At 43.6% G+C, this 23125-nt stretch overlaps 1 protein-coding gene across 1 annotated transcript in view; it reads right to left on the reverse strand.

Moving 5' to 3' along the window:
- The window catches only part of LOC146798114 (cytochrome P450 2C16-like), a 317969-nt gene that overhangs the window by 71010 nt on the left and 223834 nt on the right, over positions 1–23125 (reverse strand). Inside the window, exon 6 of the mRNA XM_085625337.1 lies at positions 3975–4116. Coding sequence (XP_085481463.1) covers positions 3975–4116 — 142 coding nt within the window. The remainder of the gene's footprint in view (positions 1–3974; positions 4117–23125) is intronic.

Consider the following 23125-nt stretch of genomic DNA (forward strand, 5'->3'; position numbering starts at 1 on the left):
AAAGTTGGGGGCACAGGAGGACTTTCTGCTCCTCTGTTGGTTCTTTCTGCACATCTCTTGCTTTATCCTGTACTTTTCTTTGTCTTTCTGGACTTCTGTTGCCTCTTTCTGCATTAGTCTTGCTTCTTTCTGCGATTTTCTTCCCCTTTCTTCACATGTCCTAACTTTATAGGCATAGTTAAAAATTAGCATTTAAAAAAACCAATAAAATTCACTGAAAAAAACGTAGGTGTCAGGCACGGTATAGTCAGAAATCAGCATTTAAAAAACCATTGAAATTCACTGAAAAAAACATAGGTTTCAGGCACATTATAGTTAGAAATTAGCATTTAAAAAACCTTAGAAATTCACTGAAAAAACCATAGGTTTCAGGGACGTTATAGTTAGTTGGACATTTCACTCATACAAAACCATAGAAATTGCCCGTTATAGTTAGTTCAGCTAACTATAACTCGCGCCCCCGCAATGCACTGCTGATGACGTCACATATTACATCATTCATGACATGGTCAGTGACATCACTGATGACATCACTTATGACATCTCAAATGACATCACTGATGACATCATCCATGTGAAAATCTGATCCACCTCCCCACACTGTAATATAACCTTTGATACACCCACTATACCAGTTACTATATACACACTCAGTGATTCCTAAGTCTACATACACATCCACTCATTCACCCATAGAATCACTCATAGATGTAGTCACTCATCAATACAACACTATCATAAGCACTCATACATCTATACACACTCACAAACCACCACTCAACCAGAGTTACTCACACACCTAGTCAATCACACTTCCATTTACTGACCTATACAGTTATACACACACCACATCAGTTATTCAAACAGAAATAAATGCATACTTACTCTTTTCTACAATCACTGATACAAGTACACACTCAGCCATGCAGCCACGCTCACAATCACTGACTCTCAAGTATAGTCATTTATATACTTCAACTTTCACATACACTGCCTTTTATATATGTAGTTACTTGGACATGTAACATTGAGTCATCCATTCTCTCACCAACACACCATACACACACTCACACTCATACAGCTGTTTCCACATGCACTCTTGAACCCGTACACACAGTGAATCAACCACTCAAAGCTCTATGTACAGACTCACAAGCCTCCCACGCACCTACACACACACCCAGGCACCCATACAGATACTCAGACAACCAATCAATAACCCATATAGATCCTCATTTAGCTACTCACCAACCCATGCAACTGCTTACACACCAACTGATAAACTAATCTGTGTGAATGTCTGTATCAGTCACTAACCCGTGCATTCAGTAAGACACATGTAATCACTCACTTAAACAGTCAGTCACACACCTACTAAATCCCCCATCCAGACACTTATACACCCACTCATTCTTCAATACACCTTGGCATATATATAATACATATTTAAACTTTATAGAAACACACATTCACTGGATGATGTCATCAGTGATGTCATTTGAGATGTCATCAGTGATGTCATCAGTGATGTCATATGTGACGTCATCAGCAGTGCATTGCGGGGGCGCGAGTTATAGATAGCTGAACTAACTATAACGGGGGAATTTCATTGGTTTTTTACGAGTGAAATGTCCAGCTAACTATAACATGTGTGAAACCTATGGTTTTTTCAGTGAATTTGCAAGGTTTTTTAAATGCTAATTCCTAACTATAACGTGTGTGAAACCTATGGTTTTTTCAGTGAATTTGCAAGGTTTTTTAAATGCTAATTCCTAACTATAACGTGTGTGAAACCTATAGTTTTTTTAGTGAATTTCAAATGTTTTTTAAATGCTAATTCCTAACTATAACGTGTGTGAAACCTATGGATTTTTTTTTTTTAAGGGATTTCCTCCGTTTGCGCATGCGTTCGTTCTCCACGTGCGCATGCGTACGTCGTGCGCGCACCGGGCGCGCACCGTGCGCGCACGGCAAGTCATGTGATTTAGAAACAACAGTTTTCATTGGTTTATAGTAGTTTCAGGTCATGTGATTAAGAAATAACGCTTTTCATTGGTTTATAGTAGTTTCAGTTCAAGAAACTTCCAACACCACACCCACTCCCCTCATTATTACTTCTGATTCCCTGGGAGAAGGAGCTGAGCAGCTTTTCCAGTACTCCAGTACTTGAGAATGGCAGGGCAGCAGTCATCTTCTGGGAGTGAGCAGGAGGCCCTTGTGAGACAGAGACAGAGGAAACAGAAAGACTCTTTTATATGGCAATTTTTTACATTTCCAGAGGGGCAGAAGAAGGTGAATGCTCCAAAAGTCACCTGCACTCTTTGTGATCGTGTCTTATCAAGAGGAGATCCTAAAAAGAAATACTCTTTTAGTATCTTCACTATGATCAGGCACGTTAGAGATGTACATCCTGTGGCTATGCGCGAGCTGCTAGAGAAAACTCTCCAGCAGCTCAGCCGAGCACATCCGCAGCAGCTCAGCCGAGCACATCATCGGCAGCTCAGCCGAGCACTTCATCTGCGGCGGCAGCTTCACCTGCTTCTGTTCCTCTGGATATACACCCTCTGTTTAAGAGGGTGCATATACGGTGCAATGCGTGCAATGCTCTTCTCTCTTATGGGGACACCGGCATTCCCCTAATAGAGAGCAAGATACAGCAGCACACGTGCGGCACCCTATAATTTTTGCCATTTTTTTGTTCCTCTGTCCCTCTATTAACACAACGGCTCTTTTTAGAGCCACCTAACATCTAAACACTTAAATTTGATTTTTAATTCTATTTTTTTTATGATCTTTTTTCTGCCCTGCGCGCACCGTGCGTGCACCTTGCGACAGTGCGCTCACCGTGCGCGCACCCCGCGATTTTTTGAAAAAAAAAAATGTTTTTTTCACCCTTCGGGGTCCTTCAGGGGCCCCTGACAAAGGCTAGGGGGTCAGGAACTCTCTACCCAGCCCCCTATTCACGTTCTCCACCTTTGTTTTTCACTGCCACACACAAAATGGCGTCCGACACTTCCTGATTTCGACCGATTCGAATGTTGCCTGCATCTAACCACCAATCAGAATTACGCTCGCGCACGGCACCGTGCGCGCACGTTGCGCGCCTATAGATATTTATGTACTTTTAACTGCAATTTTCTCAGGAACTACTGAACAGATTGACACCATATATGCAAAAGGCACATCCCTGACCCGAGGACTACCTCTTTGCCAAATTTCAAGTAATTCTGTTCAGCCGTTCGGGCTGTACCTTCGACTAAAGGTCCTATGGGAAAATGCATGGGGAAAACGCGTTTTGGGACCCCCCTTTTTTCTCAGCCTCCGCTTGACGAATCACCCCGAGACTTCCAGGGTAGGAGCTGAGCGGAGCGCCCCATTCGTTTTAAAATTTTTGCGAGGATCCGTCAACCGGCGCCAAAGTTATTCAAAATAGAATTTTCAGATTTCCTATGGAAACACGGTCCTAACTATAACTATCTACTGGCGACCGCCAGTAGATAATATATATATATAAATGTTACAGTACACGGTGCTCGGATACTTGTATTGTACAAGGAAACATCAGTTACTATTTTACTTTATTATTCGGATAATCCCGTCTTGCTTGAGAACTTCAGGTTTGATTTACATTTTGGTGGACGAGTTACTCCATCACAGAGGTGAAGGAAATTCGCACTTACTTGGTGAAATTCCAGGTCATACGTATAAACCTTCTTTGATTCAAAAGTGGACATTGTGCGGTTTTCTAACATCTTTACTGAAAACTCAAACCAAGTTTTCCAATGAACAACAAATGAAAACTTGTTTTTCACTGGCCATAAGTGCCTTTTTTCTTCATGGTGAGTTTGCAACTTAAATGGCGAGCTCTCTGAGACATGTGCTTTCTTTTTTATAAATTAGGTTTTTTATTAAATAAAATGGCCTTCATCGTAACATACTGGATTGTCTCGGCCCAGTTAATTAGGTTGTCTTACCTTTCACTTGTGGATTCTTCAGGAATATCATGAGCCCATATCTGAGGGTGGTACTGACTGTTTCAGTTCCTGCAGCAAAAAGGTTCAATGTAGTTGCCACCAAGTTCTTCATGGTAAATTCACTGGCGGGGTTCTGTGTTTCCTAAAAAAAAAGAAAAAAGTTCACAAGAATCTGAAGATTCTTTGATGGCTGCCGATAAACATATTCTTCATTTTAATGGATGCCTTTTGTGATGTGCATTCTTAGCCATATACAGACAAATTTACTAATAATTTTACTAAAATGTATCTGATGGATACCCCGGAAAAAGTATTCAGCCCAATCGAGGAGCAAAGAAATACAAATGGTTACTTAGGCACACTGAGAAGACAGGTTGTTTAATGTTTATGTCCACATGCTACTATCTAGATATAGCTCCAAATTACTAGTCACGCAGAAAATAATTATTGTCTGATTCTAGGCGTTGGCGTCACTCTATCTGATTGCACGACTTGCTGCGTGCTGAAATATCAGTCGTTAAATCACATGCCGAAAAATAATTCAGGAAGAATGGCAACTATTTTCACATGAACAATTAGCATCAAATTTTACCTCCAGGCCCGAGTAGGTGCAATGCAAGTTCGATTAGTAAAAAAGAAGTGAAATGCATTGTTAGACCTTCCACCCTTAGGGTCGCCTTCTGCCAACTTTTTCCTGCTTACCTCAACTTTTTGCTGTATCTTTTTGTTGGCCTTAGAACTCTGAGCACCTCACAGCTGCCAACTAGTGCTAAAGTGCATCTGCTTCTCCCCTAAACATGATGACATTGGTGTATACCTGAGTGGCATATTTAGTATACCTGTAAGTCCCTTGTAAAGTGATATACCATATATCCAGGGCCTGTAATCTAAATGCTACTAATGTGTCTGCTGCACTGGTTGTGCCACACACACAAGTAGCCTGTCTCAGGCCTGCCATTGCATGGTCTGTGTGTGCAGTTTACTGCCACTTCGACTTGGCATTTAAAACCACATGCCAAACCCTAAACTCTCCTTTTACTACAATTATGTCACCCTTAATGTAGGCCCTAGGTAGCCCTAAGGGGTTCACTGACAGAATATTAACTCCCAAATTTTGCGGTACAAAAATATTGTGGCCAAAATATTGATGGCAATAATATCGTCATCATATCTTTATAATGGCAAGTAAAAAATTATTTTAAAACAAATATTGATGTAATTAATATTGTTGTACTAAATATAGTTAAAAAAATATGTAAAATAAAAGAATAAATATTAATTAATATAAATAACACTAATTATTTTTTTGAAATATTATGAATATATATTTTAACAACTATAACAAATTAACTATATTTAAAAAAAGGTATATAATAATTAATGTATATTTACATATAGCTACATATAAAACAAGTTATAAACTATTGGTTATAATTTATTTCAAAATTGTTAAATTGTTATTTTAAAAATGATTTATGTATTTACTTAAAAATATTTCACACATGAAAAACATCAATATTTAGAAATATAATTTTAAATAAACAAAAACACAATAATATGAATTATAACAATACAAAATAAAATATATATTTTAATACATATACTTTTCTAACTCAATTTATGTAAAACTACACAAACTATAATAATCAATATATCAAAAAAGTACAATTTCCATTTCATGAAATGCAAATATTTAAAAACTTGCTAAAATGTACAAATCTCAAATAAATACAATATTAGTAAAAATAATTAATTACAGATAGGTTTTATTTGCTATAGCCCTTTGAGCCACTACAACAGAAGGAAAATTGTTCCAGTACAAAAGGGTAATATGTACTATGCCCACTCCAATCAAAACAACAGTTGGGAAAGTGTTGAATTGCAGAGGACTAAAATGTACTATTCCCACTACACTTAGTACAACAGTAGGGAAAGTGATGGATAGAGGAGGGTTGAAATTTAGTATTCCCACTCCAACCAGTACAATAGTAGAAAGAGTGTTGGATAGCAGAGTGGTAAAATTTAGTATTCCCACTCCAGTCTGTACAACAGTAGGAAAAGTGTTTTATAGTGGAGGGGCAACATTTACTATTCCCAATCCAATATGTGCAACGGTAGGGAAAGTGTTGGATTGCAGAGGGGAAAAATTTACTATTCCCACTCCAGTCAATACAACTGTAGGGAAAGTTTTGGATAGAGGAGGGGTAAAATTTACTATTTCCACTCCACTCAGTACAATAATAGGGAAAGTGTAGGATAGCGGAGTGGTAACATTTACGATTCCCACTCTGGTAAGTAAAACAGTAGGGAAAGTTTTAGATAGCGGAGGGGTAAAATTTACTATTTCCACTCCTCAGTACGATAATAGGGAAAGTGTTGGATAGCGTAGGAGCAAAATTCACTATTTCCACTCCAGCACGTGCAACAGTAGGGAAAGTGTTGGATAGTGGAGGGGTAAATTTAACTATTCCCACTCCAATAAGTACAACAGTAGGGAAAGGGTTGGATAGCGGAGGGGTAAAATTTACTACTTCCAATCCAGTCATCACAACAGTAGGGAAAGTGTTGGCCAGTGGAGGGGTTACATTTACTGTTCTTACTACAGTCAGCACAAGAGTAGGGAAAGTGTTGGATTGCTGAGGAGTGAAATGTACTATTTCCACTCCAATTAGTACAACAGAAAAAAGTGACAAAAACAAAATGTAATTATTTCAAAAACAAATTAAAATGGGGGGCATGGTCAACTGCCGAGCAAGATGGCCGCACACTAGTGCGGCTTGGTCACCCAAACCTGGCTTCGTGAACCATCCACAGGAAAATCCGCTACAGAGAGCGAAGACTTAGCAACCTGCTGCACCTGAGCACACCTGGGTCCAGCCTGGACTGGGAAAAAATGAGCTACTGAAGGCCAGAAATCACCGAGTCTGGCTGCTACATGGTGCCAGGTGGGCCTTGCGCTTGGCCACCCACAAATAACCTGGTAGTGGCGTGACGCCGGTGGCCGCAAAGCAACAACGAGAGCCCGGCTCACTGAGGACATGCCTGGAACGTGGGCTCAAGGAAAATGCTTGAACCGGCCCTGCTCAGTCAAGAAGATAAATGGGCTTGCTCACCGGCTGGCCCCACTCAAGAACGTGCCACTGCACAGGCGCTGAGAAGAGCTGACCCACCTGGCGCTCTCAGGGCTGGATGAGGAGGGACGGTTTTGGGTGCCGGGGCCCAGCTGGGGTAAGATCAAGCAGGATCTAGATCGGGTGCGTTGACTGGCGCCGAGCGAGTGAGGAGTGAGTCTGGTGCCTTCCGGAGTTGCCGCGAGACCCGTGGTATAAGAGTGCGTGTGGGGCCGGTGAAAGGGAGGCGCATGACTGAGCACAGACACGGAGATCACCGAGAGAGAAGTGAGCCCTCTACCCAGGGCCACAGAGATTGGTCCCCATGCAGGAGCCAACGTGGGGCCTTGACATAGGAGGTACAGCCACAGCTAGAACTGAGGAAGCGCACCTAAGGGGGCAGAGCGAGCTAGTGAAAGCCGACAGGCCGAGTAGGGCCCTGCCATTCTGGCCCGTGCCAACGGCAGTGAGTAACTGGTGGACTTCAGACCACTGGATGTCCCCGGGAGGCGCTCAGGGACAAAGAAATATGTTTAAAGAACAATGGTTCAGGGGTGGCTTCAAAGGTCCAAAGCGAAAAAGGTGACCCGGAGCGGGGCACTGTTGTTTGAATGAAGTTAATTTTCAGAACGAAAATGGTGACCCAGAAGGGGGCACTACTTATTACATGTATGAGATTTAAATTCAGTCAGGAGCAGAAAAAGATGTACAAAGGGTCATGTATGTCAGAAAATGACGGACATTTATTTGTCAAATGTGCTTAGTATTCAGGTGCTCAGACAATAAGTGAAAGAAAGCGTGACATGAGTAGTGATAGTGAGTTTTAAAAAGACATTGCATTGACAACAATATAGTTGAACTCCACAAATATTTTATACACAGTGAGTGGAGTTCATGTTGTAGAGTGGTTGATGACGTTTCAAACCCAATTAGTGGGGTTCATCTTCAGGACATAGGTTAGCTAGCTGAAAATGAGAGGGGGTGGGAGGGGAAATTGGGAACACATTTAATGGTGTGAAAATAAAACCTTTAAAGTATGCATACATTTATATTAACAAGTGAAAGCGTTCTATTGCTCCCTAATTGACAAATCGGTGGCTACAAATTTTACATTTGAGCAATAAGTCAAGATACCGAAAGTGTATTACGTCAATGATAGTGAGTTAAGAAAAGCGAATGAAGCGCCAGGGTGGTGGAGACTGAAGAACTCTACACAAGTGTTGCCAGTTAAGTGGGAAGTGCGCAGAAGTCTACTACATTTAGAGTACTGCGTAGGCAAATGGAGCGCTTCGTGAGCAATGGTGGAGTATTGTAACTTACTTAATGGAGAAAAAAAGATCTGTTAATTCCACAGATACCCTCGGGTAGACTGATGGTAGTTCAATCTGATGAAATATGGAGAGAAAAAGCGTAAAAACCTGATATAGACGGCACAATTGATGTGGTGCAACAGAGGTTCAACATACAAACCGAAATTTTCCAGTTCTTCAGAAAGGTTAGACTAAAAGCTTTATTCCAGAATAGGGAGTCAAACTAAAACAACTAAACAGACATCACAGGCCTGCGCCCTAAATCCATCTTCAATCCACCTAGTGGTTCTATGCCCTCGGAAGTAATCACATTCGAACACCTAGTGCTCAGAGATCTGATTAAGATCCAACAAGACTACAGATTTACACCTTTTAACGTAAGCCTAGAAGAAAAGAATAGCCTTAACAGACTCAAAACACTTAATGAAATTGTGATAAAACCATGTGATAAGGGAGGTGAACTACTACTACAGGACAAAACTGCTTATGACAAAGAAATCTACCGACAGTTTGGCAATGTCTCTCATTACAAGCCCCTAGCTAGTGTAGCTAGTAACCCCTTAAAAGAAATTAGCGACCTCATCCTTCATGCAACCGAAAAGGGCCTAGAAGATGGATTCCTCAGTAAGAATGAATTCACTTTTCTCAAGAACAAGACCCCGCGGACTCCAGTCCTATATACCCTCCCTAAAATACACAAAAACCTAGAAACCCCACCTGGAAGTCCCATCCTCTCAGGCTGCGGCTCTATCCTGGAGACCCTGAGGAAATATGTTGATTTCTTCATTAAAGACATGGTCCATACCACCTCCACATATGTGAAAGACACCACCCACTTGATTAATCTTATTGAGTCCCAACCATTTGATCCCCAAACAGAGCTCCTTGTCACACTTGACATTGAGTCCCTATTCACAAATATCCCCCCCAAAAAAGGTATAGAAGTCATCAAGAAACATCCGAACATCTGCCCAGCTCCTCACCAGGTACCCACTGACTTCATCATTTCACTACTTGAAATCGCCCTCACCAGAAACTACTTTTTGTTTGACAACAAATATTACAGACAATGCAAAGGCACGTCTATGGAGGCTATTTTTGCCCCTAACTTTGCCATTCTGTTTGTGGACGATATTGAGATGAGCATTATTCTTCATTGTACCAACCCATTCCTTCCTAAAATACGCACATGGCGTAGATACATAGATGATGTGTTTATGATCTGGTCTGGCACAAGTACTGAACTCGAAAGATTTTGTTCATGGCTCAACAATGTACAACCTGACCTTAGATTTACCCACAACTATGACAACACCAAAATTGATTACCTTGACCTTTCTATTAGGAGTGTGTTATACCCTACTTAATTGTATAACATGTAGTCCAGCCCTGCTGCCACTAGCTGCTTAGCCAGAGCGTGAGATGGTCATAGAATGTTGGTGTGCCTGTGATGCATGGAATGCCTGGGTGTCTGAGTGGATGAGTGTTGGCAGTTGAAGATGGGCTGAGCAGCTAGGGAGGCTGCTCCTGGTGGGGCTGGTACCACACTAGGCTGGCTGGAGTAGAGACAGTTGTAACCAGAACTGGAGACCGAATAAAGAAGACTGATAATACATACTGGCTCCAGGTGTCTTTCTACAGAGATCATAACATTCATTTTGGCGACGAGCGGACTAGAACCCTAGAGACTCTTGGTGAACCACTGAAACAAAGGAACACATCTACAAAGAAAGCATTCCCAGGCAAGCCAGCGCCAGCCCCACCAGTGTCCTCACCAACGGACAGCCCCACAGAGCAGTGTCATCACCAAAGGACACTACAGCCTGGGAATACTACAGCCATCTAAAGGAGTACAGTGAGTTGGAGGAGTAGCTAAGCTACAGCCGCATCTGGTGTTCCAGCCACAACGTGTGCCACATAAAGGACTACAGTGAGTTGGAGGAGTAGCTAAGCTACAGCCGCATCTGGTGTTCCAGCCACAATGTGTGTCACATAAAGGATTACAGTTAGTTGGAGGAGTAGTTCAACTACGACTGCATCTGGTGTTCCAGCCACATCATTTTCTAATGGACTACAGTGTGTTGGAAGAGTAGTTCCAGCCACAACGCTGGAAGAGTAGTTCCAGCCACAACGCTGGAAGAGTAGTTCCAGCCACAACGCTTTCTGCTACAACGTTTTCTGCTGAAAGGATTTCGTGAGTTGGAGGGGAAGTTTTCACTTCAACCAGTTGTTGGTGTTCCACCCACATCGCTCTAAATAAGGCACACTGTTTTAAGTAGTCACAATCTGACTAAGCCTGGAGAAAGGATGACAGCAACTTTAACTACGTGCTACTTTGGGAAGAGGCTGCTTAAGGAATCGATAGACAACCTCTATTTCTGGGAGCTACAGGGAATATGCCATGGTTCATGTCTACGTGGGCGCAGTGATCCCCTCACATTAGGTTTATTACAAGTTCAGCAGTGTTCATTTTTGTGGATGATGCGCTTAACGTGTATGGTCTTGTATTGAGGCCGTTTGGTGGAGAGAGGTTCCCCGGCCATCGGTTTTCAATATTTGGGTGTGGGGGTTTGAGTTAACATTTATTTGTTTTGGTCATGCCACCCGTTCTTTGGCCAGTTCAACCGCTCTCCCCTAGTTCAAATTTTAAAGTTTCGGCTCGTGCTACTCACCTTTGTTAGGCATTGCACGAGGCACCATTGGAACTTCGGTGACGTTTTGGCCATCCCGCTGTTCTTTCGTCTCTGGACGCTTCCCAGCCTTGACGTGCCGTGAGCCATCCGGCGGGACGTATAATTACGTGCAGCCATCTTGTGTTTGGTGGCAGCTGTCTATTCTCCATACAAGCATTTCAGTCATCTACGAACGCACTTTGCCAACCACGCATGTGTTTTTTTTTGTGTGCGCTCCAATAAAGTTTGAAGAAGCGAAGCGTCAATGACCAAAATCTTATGTAGAGGAAGCATGATCGAATATAGGTCTTCTCTATCCTTCTTCATGTGTCAAGTTTCTTTGGTAAATTGCACCCTGTGGACGCCGGAGACTCGTAACACCGGTTGTTACTTCGTTATGCAAGCGGTCAGCATAAGTGCTACAATAGACCCCGTTGAGCCTTGCCTTGGTATCGTTATGTGGAGGTAAGGTTTGGTAAAGTAACGAGATGGGTGGCGGCTTCCACTTGTGACTTTGGCATGTTCAAAGTATAAAGGACAAGAGGTACGAGAAGCTCTGCAAGACTGTGGTTTTGACTAGGTGTATTCTGAGAAGACTATTTTGAGTCTGCGTTAAGGAATTTGTAGTATTTTTTTTCGGAAAAGAAAACATGCTCAAGTAATTTAGGTTACAGTGTGAAGTATTACTACTTACTTATATTCATGTATACAGTGTTGTAATAAGTCATTATGTCGCAACTTGGCCTAGAGTGCGGTCTTAAAATCTATAGAGTATTTATCTATTTGGTAAGTTAGTGTACAGTGCTTTTGTTGTCGTGATGCCACAGTTATGCTTTCCCATAAATGGTGGGTGGTTAGTTATTAAGGGTGGTCATCATGGTATATCTCTTAAAGGAGGGATGGGTTTTGGGGCGATTGCCATAATCCCATAACATTTTGCTAGTGGTATTGTGTTAAAAAGCTATAGTATTCACATTACTTAGAGTCTAAGGGTGTTTCTCCCATGGGGTACGTAACCTCCACTAGGGGGTCAAGAGCTCTTTTCGTATTTATGTTTGGTTACTCCTATATGGGGGTATGTAACCTCTACAAGGGGTTTGGAGTACCTAGGTTAACCCTCACACTGGGTTGGGTTATGGCTTAGTCCATAAATATTTATGTGTGGTTACTCCTACATGGGGGTATGTAACCTCTACAAGGGGTTTGGAGTACCTAGGTTAACCCTCACACTGGGTTGGGTTATGGTTTAGTCCATAAATAGTTGCGCGCAGTACTAATGTACATCCCTTCACGGGCGTTTTTGGGTGACGACCCATATTCATGTTTGTTTCCCTTTCTCTTGGGGATTGTAGTTGCAGAGTATGCTACCTTAGCGCTACTCTAGGTTATGCTTTTGGGCATTGGTTTTGTGGGGTCTTTTACCCTTTGCGTTGTAGTGCATACGTCACAGTGTTTGATAAAAAAAATGCTTCAAATGTATGTCTGGTAATGCTAAGCTTGCTTCAAAATTCTTTATAATCTCTTTTTAGGGAGGGATGGGAGATATTACTGTTCAAATGTATGTATCTTGTCCGTCTTTTCTTGCTTTAATGGTTCTTTCTCCTGCGATGTTTTATCTTATGTCTGCATCTGTGAGATTTGTACCATTATTCATTTTTCTTGTTGATAGTTCTTCCTTGATGTTTTATCACTTTCTTGTTTCGTTTGCTTTGGAGAAAAAGGGATAATGTTATACCCTACTTAATTGTATAACATGTAGTCCAGCCCTGCTGCCACTAGCTGCTCAGCCAGAGCGTGAGATGGTCATAGAATGTTGGTGTGCCTGTGATGCATGGAATGCCTGGGTGTCTGAGTGGATGAGTGTTGGCAGTTGAAGATGGGCTGAGCAGCTAGGGAGGCTGCTCCTGGTGGGGCTGGTACCACACTAGGCTGGCTGGAGTAGAGACAGTTGTAACCAGAACTGGAGACCGAATAAAGAAGACTGATAATACATACTGGCTCCAGGTGTCTTTCTACAGAGATCATAACAGAGTGCTAATGGATAACTCTACACAACCCTATTTAGAAAGCCTACCAAATGCAATACTCTCCTCCAGTACAGCAGTGCACACCCTAGGGCTTTGAGAGATGGCCTGCCCTTTGGGCAATTCCTAAGAATCAGAAGGAACTGTAAATGTAAAGAAGATTTCTTCCAAGAATCTGAAGTTCTCTGTAAGAAATTGACAGATAGAGGATATCCCAGATGTCTAGTCAAACGCTCAATGAAACGGGCTTGGTACTCACATCATGAGCACCTTCTACAGCCCAGAGAAAAAACACCTCTATCCCGAATCACCTGTGTGACTACATTTGGCCCTACCAGCAATAAAGTTACAAAAATGATAAAGAAACACTGGGCAGTCCTTGCACCCTTTGACCTCATGACTGGCACCCCACTCTTTGCCTTCAAAAGAGGACGCAACATTAGGGATCACCTATTGAGGGCCCACAAACTGACCAACAAAGACCACTCTATTTACCCTCTTCTCAATTTGCCACCATTGAAAGGTCACTATAAATGTAACAATTGCATGGCATGTGGGTCTACTATAAACACTAAACTGTTTGAATTTGGGAACTTAAGGCACACTCTTCAATCCTTTAGTAACTGCAATTCACGAAACGTGATCTACTCTATTGAATGTCCATGTAAACTGCATTATATTGGCAAAACTACACAAAAGATCAAGTCAAGGATTTCGCAGCACCAGAGTCGAATCAGATGCAACATCACAACGGCGCCACTTGTGGAACATTTCATTGAAAAAGGACACTCAGAGACAGACTTCACGAGGCAGGTGATTGATAGCCTACTCCCCAACCACAGAGGTGGCAATCAACAAGAAATCCTGAGCCACCTGGAATTCAACTAGATATTCAAATGTCGCACTATCGAACATGGACTGAACTCTCTGCATGAATGGAATGCCATTCTGTAATTTCTATTCGCTAACACTGACAACTAAATCTGACTATCCTATATGAACAATCCTGTAATCTACAGACTATGATTCGCTTCCACCAGTATCACAGACTAGCTTTATTGTATTTCTTTTTAATTTAATTTTCAGTTTTTTTCACAATTGCTTAGCTTTTATTAAATACATTTTTCTGCCCGAAGAAAACAAATGTATAATACAATTTATACAAAATGTTAAAACCTCATACTGTTGACTCAGTCAACTCAATGCCTTTCAATTTATTTCAAGCCATTTTCAAGTATTGCACTTAATTCTGCCACTGTCCCACGAAACAATGGCTCACAGATAACTGCAAGGTTGATGACTCGGCAACCTCCCGCCTCAGACTTCAGTTTTAGCTGATAACAATCCTGTAATTAATGGCTCCCCCTCAGCCTGCACTCTCGTGCTTCACGTGCCTAATTAACTATGTTCCGGGGCACGTGTCAGCTGATCCGCGCTATAAATAGCCTCCCTCCACGTTGTAGATTGTGGCAGTCATCTCCCAATCCTTCCGCGAAAAAGAAGTGGCTAAGAACCTTGAGACATCGCTCAGCAGACTCTCCGAATGGTACAGCGACTGGCAGATCACCCAGAACACAAACAAAACCACGGCAACATTATTCACCGGAAAGCTGAACAGGAAGCATCCCCAGATCCTCCCCAATGGAGAGGTGATCAAATGGGAAAACAGCAGCTCTTACCTGGGGTTGACTCTGGACTCCAAACTCAGTTGGAGAAACCACGCAGAGAAGACTTGCCAGAAAGCAACAACCAAACTGGTCGCATTGTACCCACTCCTGAGGACCAAGTCAATGCCTATGCAGAGCTAGGTGCGGGCAATCACCATAATAATTAGATTTACAATGACGTATGCTTCACCAGTTTGGAGTGGTTGCCGCCCCCACTATCGGAAGGCCTTACTGAGACTACAGAGCAAGGCCTTACGGATCACAGCAGGTGCTCCTAAATTCACAAGAACACCCGACCTTCACAGAGACCTAGGCGTTGAGATGTTGGACGACCATCTTCGCAAACTCAACAAGACATTCTACAAAGGATTGGATCAAAAGGAAAACCCACTGATCAGGAAACTTGCTGAAGTTTCTGCAAACCCATTTGACCACTACCCGAGTCCCATCACAGCGCTGACCTTGTGAAACCGGACCAGCGACTCAGCATCCAAAACTCATCTCTGCCAGAAGGCTACCGCCTTGGCAGGCATCCAAAACTCATCACTGTCAGAAGGCTACCGCCTCGGCAGGCATCCAAAACTCATCACCGCCAGAAGGCATCTTTAGAAAGACAAGACTCTGGGGATAAAACTTGCTGAAATTTCTGCAAACCTACTCGACCGCAACCCGCGGCTTATCACAGTGCTGACCTTGTGAACCAACTCCAACTGTGACAAAGTGTCACACATCAATAAGAAAATCGAAACAGCGCCTAACAAACACAAATTGAATGTGGAGTAATGAGGCCACTGCCTCGGTATCCAAAAATGAATCGCTGTCAGAAGGAATCTGACAGACGAAGACAAGACTCTCGACGTAGCTTCTGCATTCACAGCTAGTCATGGCAGCAGGAGGACGCTACCGGTTTCATGGCTTCAGGCCCCCATTCATTGCCCTCTCGCCAGGATTAACAGTAAGTTAATAATGAATTCCCCCATGAATTTCTTTTCACACCCGAGCTCAATTTACTCAGAGCTAATTACTTGCTTTTTCCTGGTTAGAAATTAACACTGCCATCGCGTATCTCTGTACCGCCCAGCAGTACAGCTTCGTGCAGATTGCATCACTAATCGCAAAAGTAAGTCCCCGTGGTTTTACCAACAATTCTGCCACCTTGTTAAATCGCGCCTCATTTCATGCCTTTCTTTCTTCATTTTAAACAGGAAAATTTCTGCCCAACTGCCAGACCTTCCACCAATTTTGTGCAAGCTCCGAGCACAGTATTCAAGTATTCACCTTTATTAGAAGCGCCTTCTGGCATTTCTTTGTAAGACTGCCAGCATGATTCGTAAATTAAGTCATCTCCCTCGCACACTATTAATTTGCGCTGCCTTCATAATTTAATCATTTGCGCTGCATGTACCTTGATCAAATCCCTGCAAGCCTACAGCATACAATTACAGTATGTCTTCCATCTCTGTGACAAGTGCTTCGTGGCACCTGATCTGAATACTGCCCCCATGTCCCATTAATTTGGTCTTCGTGCTACCTACACCACTTTCCTAAGTGAGCCAAATGCTTATCATATATAGAGACTTGACACACCCTGTAAGTAATCTCGACACCTCTGTTGCACCACATCAATTGTGCCGTTTATATTAGGTTTTTAAGCTTTTTCTCTCCGTATTTCATCAGATTGAACTACCATCAGTCTATCCGAGGTTATCTGTTGAAATAACAGATCCTTTCTTTCGCCATTAAGTAAGTTACAATTCTCCACCATTGCTCACTAAGCACCCCATTTGCCTACGCAGTACTCTAAATGTTAGTAGACTTCTGCGCACTTCCCACGTAACTGGCAACACTTGTGTAGAGTTCTTCAGTCTCCATCACCCTGGCGCTTCATTCGCTTTTCTTAACTCACTATCATTGACGTACTACACTTTCAGTATCTTGACTTATTGCTCAAATGTAAAATTTGTAACCACCGATTTGTCAATTAGGGAGCAATAGAATGCTTTCACTTGTTAATATAAATATTTGCATACTTTAAGGGTCTTATTTTCACACCATTAAATGTGTTCCCAATTTCCCCTCCCACCCCCTCTCATTTTCAGCTAGCTAACCTATGTCCTGAAGATGGACCCCACTAATTGGGTTTGAAACGTCGTCGACCACTCTACAACATGAACTCCACTCACTGTGTATAAATTATTTGTGGAGTTCACCTATATTGTTGTCAATGCGATGTCTTTTTAAAACTCACTATCACTACTCACGTCACGCTTTCTTTCACTTAATGTGTGAGCACCTGAATACTAAGCACATTTGACAAATAAAGCTCCATCATTTTCTGACATACATGACCCTTTGTAAATCTTTTTCTGCTCCTGACTGAATTTAAATCTCATACATGTAATAAGTAGTGCCCCCTTCTGGGTCACCATTTTTGTTCTGAAAATTAACTTCATTCAAACAACAGTGCCCCGCTCCGGGTCACCTTTTTCGCTTTGGACCTTTGAGGCCACCCCTGAACCATTGTTCTTTAAACATATTCTACTACCTCAGGTTCACATATTGGGGTCCCCTTGTTTTCTAAAAACCAGGGACAAAGAAATGGCGGGAGGAAAGGGTGGCTGCGCCTCGCTGCAGGCTAAGGGGCATAATATCAAGAACATGTGATAATCATCACAAAAGTAACTTAAAGCAACATACATGCAGTCTATTGCGGGAAATTTACACTGTGTTAACCAAGTATTCACAACACGGCGATACCATGTGATAGTCATCCGATAATGCGTCAAATTACCCCGTTAAAAACAAGCCATGCCGCAAAAATGTGACACACAAACGCAAAAAAAGCTGCAATGAGGCCAAGTGTGATACAACAAGCAGCGAAAACCAGCCACAGGTCTACAAATCCCACGTGTCTGGCAGGAAAATGGACTATAAAAGAAAGGGAAGAAAACACCAAAACCAATTCAAACTGCGTAGCACCATGGATGCACCCAGACGAGTGCAGAGGACAAGCCGAACTCCACAAGCCCCATGGAGGACCAGCATGAAACCCGTGTTCGGGGAAGGGCAAGGAGAAGAGGAAGCGGAAGACGGGGTTCAGTCCGCAGGAAGACCGGTTCATTGTCACAGAGGTGATAGAACACCATCAACAACTGTTCGGCACCTCCTCTGTGGCACTGGCAACCCAAACGGAAATATGGCAGTCCATCGTCACCAAAGTCAATGCAGTCGGAGTGTCGAGGAGGTCAATGGAGAAGGTCCAGAGGCGCTGGCATGATGTGAAAAGGCAAACCAAACTCGCCGCCAACAGGAAGGCAGCAAGGGCGACTGGAGGTGGGAGTCCTGCGATACAGGAGGAGCTGCATGAGCTGGAGGAAATGGTGGCCTCAGTCAGCAGTGTGGAGACGGTGGCAGGATTTGGGGGCCTGGACACAGCTCGATATGACCTGACCCAACAGCAACAGGGTGAGTAACGACCAGGGACTAGGGGGACGGGGGGAGACGGGCACAATGGCACACATGTACAATTATGTGTAGCACACTGCACACCCACAATGATTGTGGAACATGTCCCGGATAGCCTTGGCACACTGCAGTACACATAGAAACACCAAGTAGGCCCCCGTCCACAATGTGCACAAAGGGGCCCCCTCCCTATCACCAAAACCACAATCTACCCATGCACATGTGCTGAATCCAGCAAAACATTCGCTCTGTGAGCCACACTGACTATGCAAGTGACACTGCATGTCCGATAGCATGGCAGCAGCCCAAAAACATGACATGGTTCACAAATCGACATGGAGGTGGCCCAGTGCAGTTCACATCCGTAAAGGAGCAGGTCACACTCTGACATATCCACATGCACCCACAACCCATGCGGTACAATACACGCAGCAGACGAACAATGCACCAGGCCACAAAATCTGTCCAAGAGCACATATGTCCCAAGTTGCAAACAATTCAGCCCCCAAAAAGCACACAATTCAAAGGCACCCAAGGGAGAAGGGTAAACGAAATCAGAGCTGCAGGGGCAAATCCCCCACAATGCAGCACACACACATAGCAATCACAGAACATCAGCAATGATGGCAATGTGGTACAAAGTGCAACACCAACACCACAGGACAGAGCTCATAACAGGTTCCGCTCGTGCGTATTAACTGTTCACTCACATCTGGCATTGCCTGACACTGTGTAATGATAATGCACGGTACTACCACACATCCATCATGTAGTCAAAAAACACACTGACTGCCATCAAATAGCCAGCTCCACCAAAACAGTTACAATGTACATTGGCATGCAGTCGGAATGTAAACATCTGCAAATCTTCAACATACATGTGAAACTCTGTTGACCTGCATCTCCCCTTTATGTTGCAGAGGGACAAATAACACCTCCTGCAGAGCACACAACACTTCTCATCAGTGATGATGAAGAGGACAACCTGCACATATGTCAAGACACCCTCCAACGGATAATGGACAGCCTCCGCACCCCATCCCCAGGAGCAGGGCAGGCCAGCTGCCTCGAGGTGACCCCACCACCTTCACAGACCACACAGCAGGAAACACACACCACCACGGCTGTCTACCAGGACCCCCAACCAATACATTGAATTCCACTGGCATGTGTTGGGTTGCTAGGTTGAGTTGGTTGATCAGCTGCGGGTGAGTTTTGAGCTTGTGGCAGCCAAACTCGATGCCATACGTGGGTGTCTGAGTCCCATCAGGGACCACATACAGTCCCTATTGGACACTGCCTGTCTGTACCATGCTCCACCACAGACCTTGGCTGACCTTGCTGGGGCCATTAATCAGATACAAGAACTGTCTGGTCAGACAGGCACCAGCGATGACAGCACACAGTTGGCACAGATGCGGAGGTCAATGGCGATCATGGAGCATGTATTAAATAGGGTTGTGTGTAGGAATGACCAAATCGGTAGCAGGCCAGAAGTGGTGTACTACATCACATGTGACAATCGAACTTCACGTCGCATACCTACCCACACACATCTGTGTGGACACGTCCTGTTATTATTCATAACATTTCTCCACATGGTCTGAGTTTGGACACCATACTTACATTGCTGAAGTCACGTAAGTGCACAGGTCGGCCAGCAACTATCCCAAAACAATGTCTGGCTCACAGAGGTGGAGCTTGCAAAAGGGAGCCATCCCCATTGTACATGCATCAGTCAGTTCCTCCCTGTACAGAGACGATGCTCATTGTGGCACACGAGTGGACAATCTAATCAACACTCATCACAGTTAGACACCCCTGGAGTTACATAGACTTCATTGGCATGTGCGTGTTAGTATGGACAAGTCAAAGGCCACAACAGGCAGGGACATGCTTAAGACACTTACACGCAGTATGGGAACATGTTGAGGTGCAGGACATGGTGAGGCAAAATTGGACAACAATCAATACGGATGGAAACGGTCTCAGCCTACCTTGCTGTGCTGGACGAGTCATGTGTTGTTTGGCGTCTGCCCATTGCCCCGTGTGAGGGGGCATGACTCACTGCCCATGGGGTCTGCATAGTGCTCTGCCACCGGAGTGCGACGACTGTCTGCTCTACTGACAGTGATCAGGTGAAAGGGTCCGACAGGTACACATGTCATGCTACATTGCCATGTGTGTACTCTACCCCCAGCAGTGTGTCCGAATTGGTAATGTTGCCAAACAATGCTGTGTTGCTCCGTCCATGGACCTGCATCACCTTGCACAGGTGTGTGTACGCTCGCGTAGGTCCACACACATGCATCCAGAGTTCTGATGAAGGCAGACATGTCCTCTGTTGTGGTGGGATATGTGAGCATTCCCCATGATGCAACAAGGTGTTGGGACCTGTGCTGTGGGTGACAATCCGATGTGGCTGCAGGAACATAGTTACCTATCCATAAATGCCCGCTCAGCTTCATGTGCACTGTGTTCTAATAGTATGTCGTTGTCGTGTTCAAGGAACACCAGGGTGAGCCAATCCATTAACTGGTGTGCTCAGCCCACCCCGTTTCACCAATCCACAACCCCGCCCAATAGGGGAGCGCCTCGATGTGGTTGCTGCACACAAGGAATTGTGCAATATCCCATGCACAACTGCCAACACATACGCAGTATGTCAAGGCATCCCATGCACGGCTGTCTTGGTTACCATTTCAACAGCTTTATTCGACAAGATAAGTCATAAAAGCATTTACAAAAATACAGATAAAATTAATTAAATTAAACAGTTGCCATAGTGAAACGAGTGAGTTTGATAATAGGGTATACAAAAGTGACTTTTTTTTTTTTTAATTATGATGCACGCCTTTGTAGTAAACAAGAATAAAATCACGTGATCATGTAACTGGATGAAAGGGCATGCAATTCTAGCCTTTAAAAAATTAGATGTATGCACTTATCGTAAAGCTTAATGGAATCACGATACAAGAAACATAGTAAAAACATTTAAGATATTTACAATTCACATCATAGTTTTTGAATGAATTTAACATTTAATACGATCCACCTTCTGCTTTAAAAGCTCATTTGAAACTATTTGAACAGTTTCTCTCTGATGTATCCTGGCCTATTCATCGGAAATCAATCGCACATCTACTACAGAAGATCAATCAATTGGCTGTAATTGGTCACATCATAATTTTTCCCCACATAGGCGTAGAGAGTTGGACCTTAATAACCATGTCCACCCTAAGAATTTTGCCATGGCTATAGCAATCGTTGCTGAAGTATCAGTCCGCAAAATTCTTTCAACTTCACTAGCCCTTATTGTGCCCAGGAGCTTACAAATTGAAAACAGCCAAATGCGACGCGGGACAACATACCCAACACAAACAAAGAGAAGGTGAGCCAAAGATTCATTGCTAGACTTACATACTGGGCATGTGTCAACAGTAGATTTGTTCCATCTAGCAGTGAAGGCTCTTACTGGCAGTGTTCCTACCCTAAACTGAAAGTACAGTTTCCGGTCTTGCGGTTTCGTAATTTGGTCCAAGTATGTCTCCAGCTCCAGGATAACTTTATGTTCCAAAAAGAGACCAGTTAGAGAAGATGGCTCACTCAATCTATGAGTGTTGTATTGAGACCATTCCCAGTATTTAACCTTCAAAGTCTCCTTTGTGGGGAAATTAGAATTTACAGGGTCGGACCATAGTGAAGACATACCAATGCTAATTACGGTGCCTCTGACCGCCCATAACCATTTTTTTTTTAAACCTTTATTTAACACAAGAAATATGTACAAACATGGGCCTACAACCACAGGGGCCAGCCGCTAGTGTAAAAAGATTACCAATGACACAAATTACATATCAAGTTCAATAATTAAGACATGGGCAGGTCGTATATGAACAAGGTACGAACGTCCCCAATACCCATCAGATCAACAAGAAGGTTTCGTTTTCTGTTTGTTAAAACAAAATAAACAAAATGAAACAAAAACAAGGCAAAGATTCCGCTATCGCAAGCATGTGCCCTCGCAGGTGGGGGACAGTAACAGTGACGCAATGTACTATACCCCAACTCACGTCGAGGAAATCGGGGGGGGGGCAGGAAGAAGGCCAACTACCATTCGTATAGTTCAGTAAGAACCGGGAACCTCCCATAACCATTTTATACGGTGCAAGGTGTCGGCCCTTATTATAACTAAAAAACCTGTTGCATAGTCTGCAAGCTCCGGCGTAGTCCAAAGTCTCCGCCAATAGAGGAGGGGTCAAAGTTTGTCTATGGCTGCAATGGGTTTTCTCCCAAGATCATGTAATAACGGGCACATTGGGGTACTTTGTGGAAGCCTAGTAATTTTCCTCAGGAACCTATTTTCTGAAAACGTAAGAGTAGATAGGTTCTCACACCCCCAAAGTTCAGAGCCGTAGACGGCTGAGCTGATAACTTTCATATTGTAAATTTCTAGAACTGGGCTAATGGACTTAGTGTGTGAGGAATTATGTTCCATGTGTAACACCCCGACAGTTGCCTATGTTTAAGGGATGCTAGAAGCTCAGCCGGCAACTGATCCGCAGCACTGCCAGTGGCAGTGCACCCAATAAATGCAGCATACGTGCATGGTACTGTTCCACGTGACGGGGTTGTGCATGGGCCCGGGATGGCCTGCCATTGCGTTGGTGCGTCTTGTGGAAGCGGCACTCTTCTGAACTGCGGCAGTTGTGTGGAGGATATGCCACACCTCTGAAGCAATGATTCGAATGTGTGTGCAACGTTGGGGAGAATGGGTTGCTGTTTCCGTGAGTGTCAAGGGCATCCCATGCAGGGGTACCTCAGGCAGGGGCTTCTGTGTGTGGGGTGTGCATAAGTTGGATAGTTCATTTGCGCAATGTGTGGTGTGGGAGTCGTTCCCCAT

The sequence above is a fragment of the Triturus cristatus genome, chromosome 9 (genome assembly GCF_964204655.1).
Source record: "Triturus cristatus chromosome 9, aTriCri1.1, whole genome shotgun sequence".
NCBI classification, from domain to species: Eukaryota; Metazoa; Chordata; class Amphibia; order Caudata; family Salamandridae; genus Triturus; species Triturus cristatus.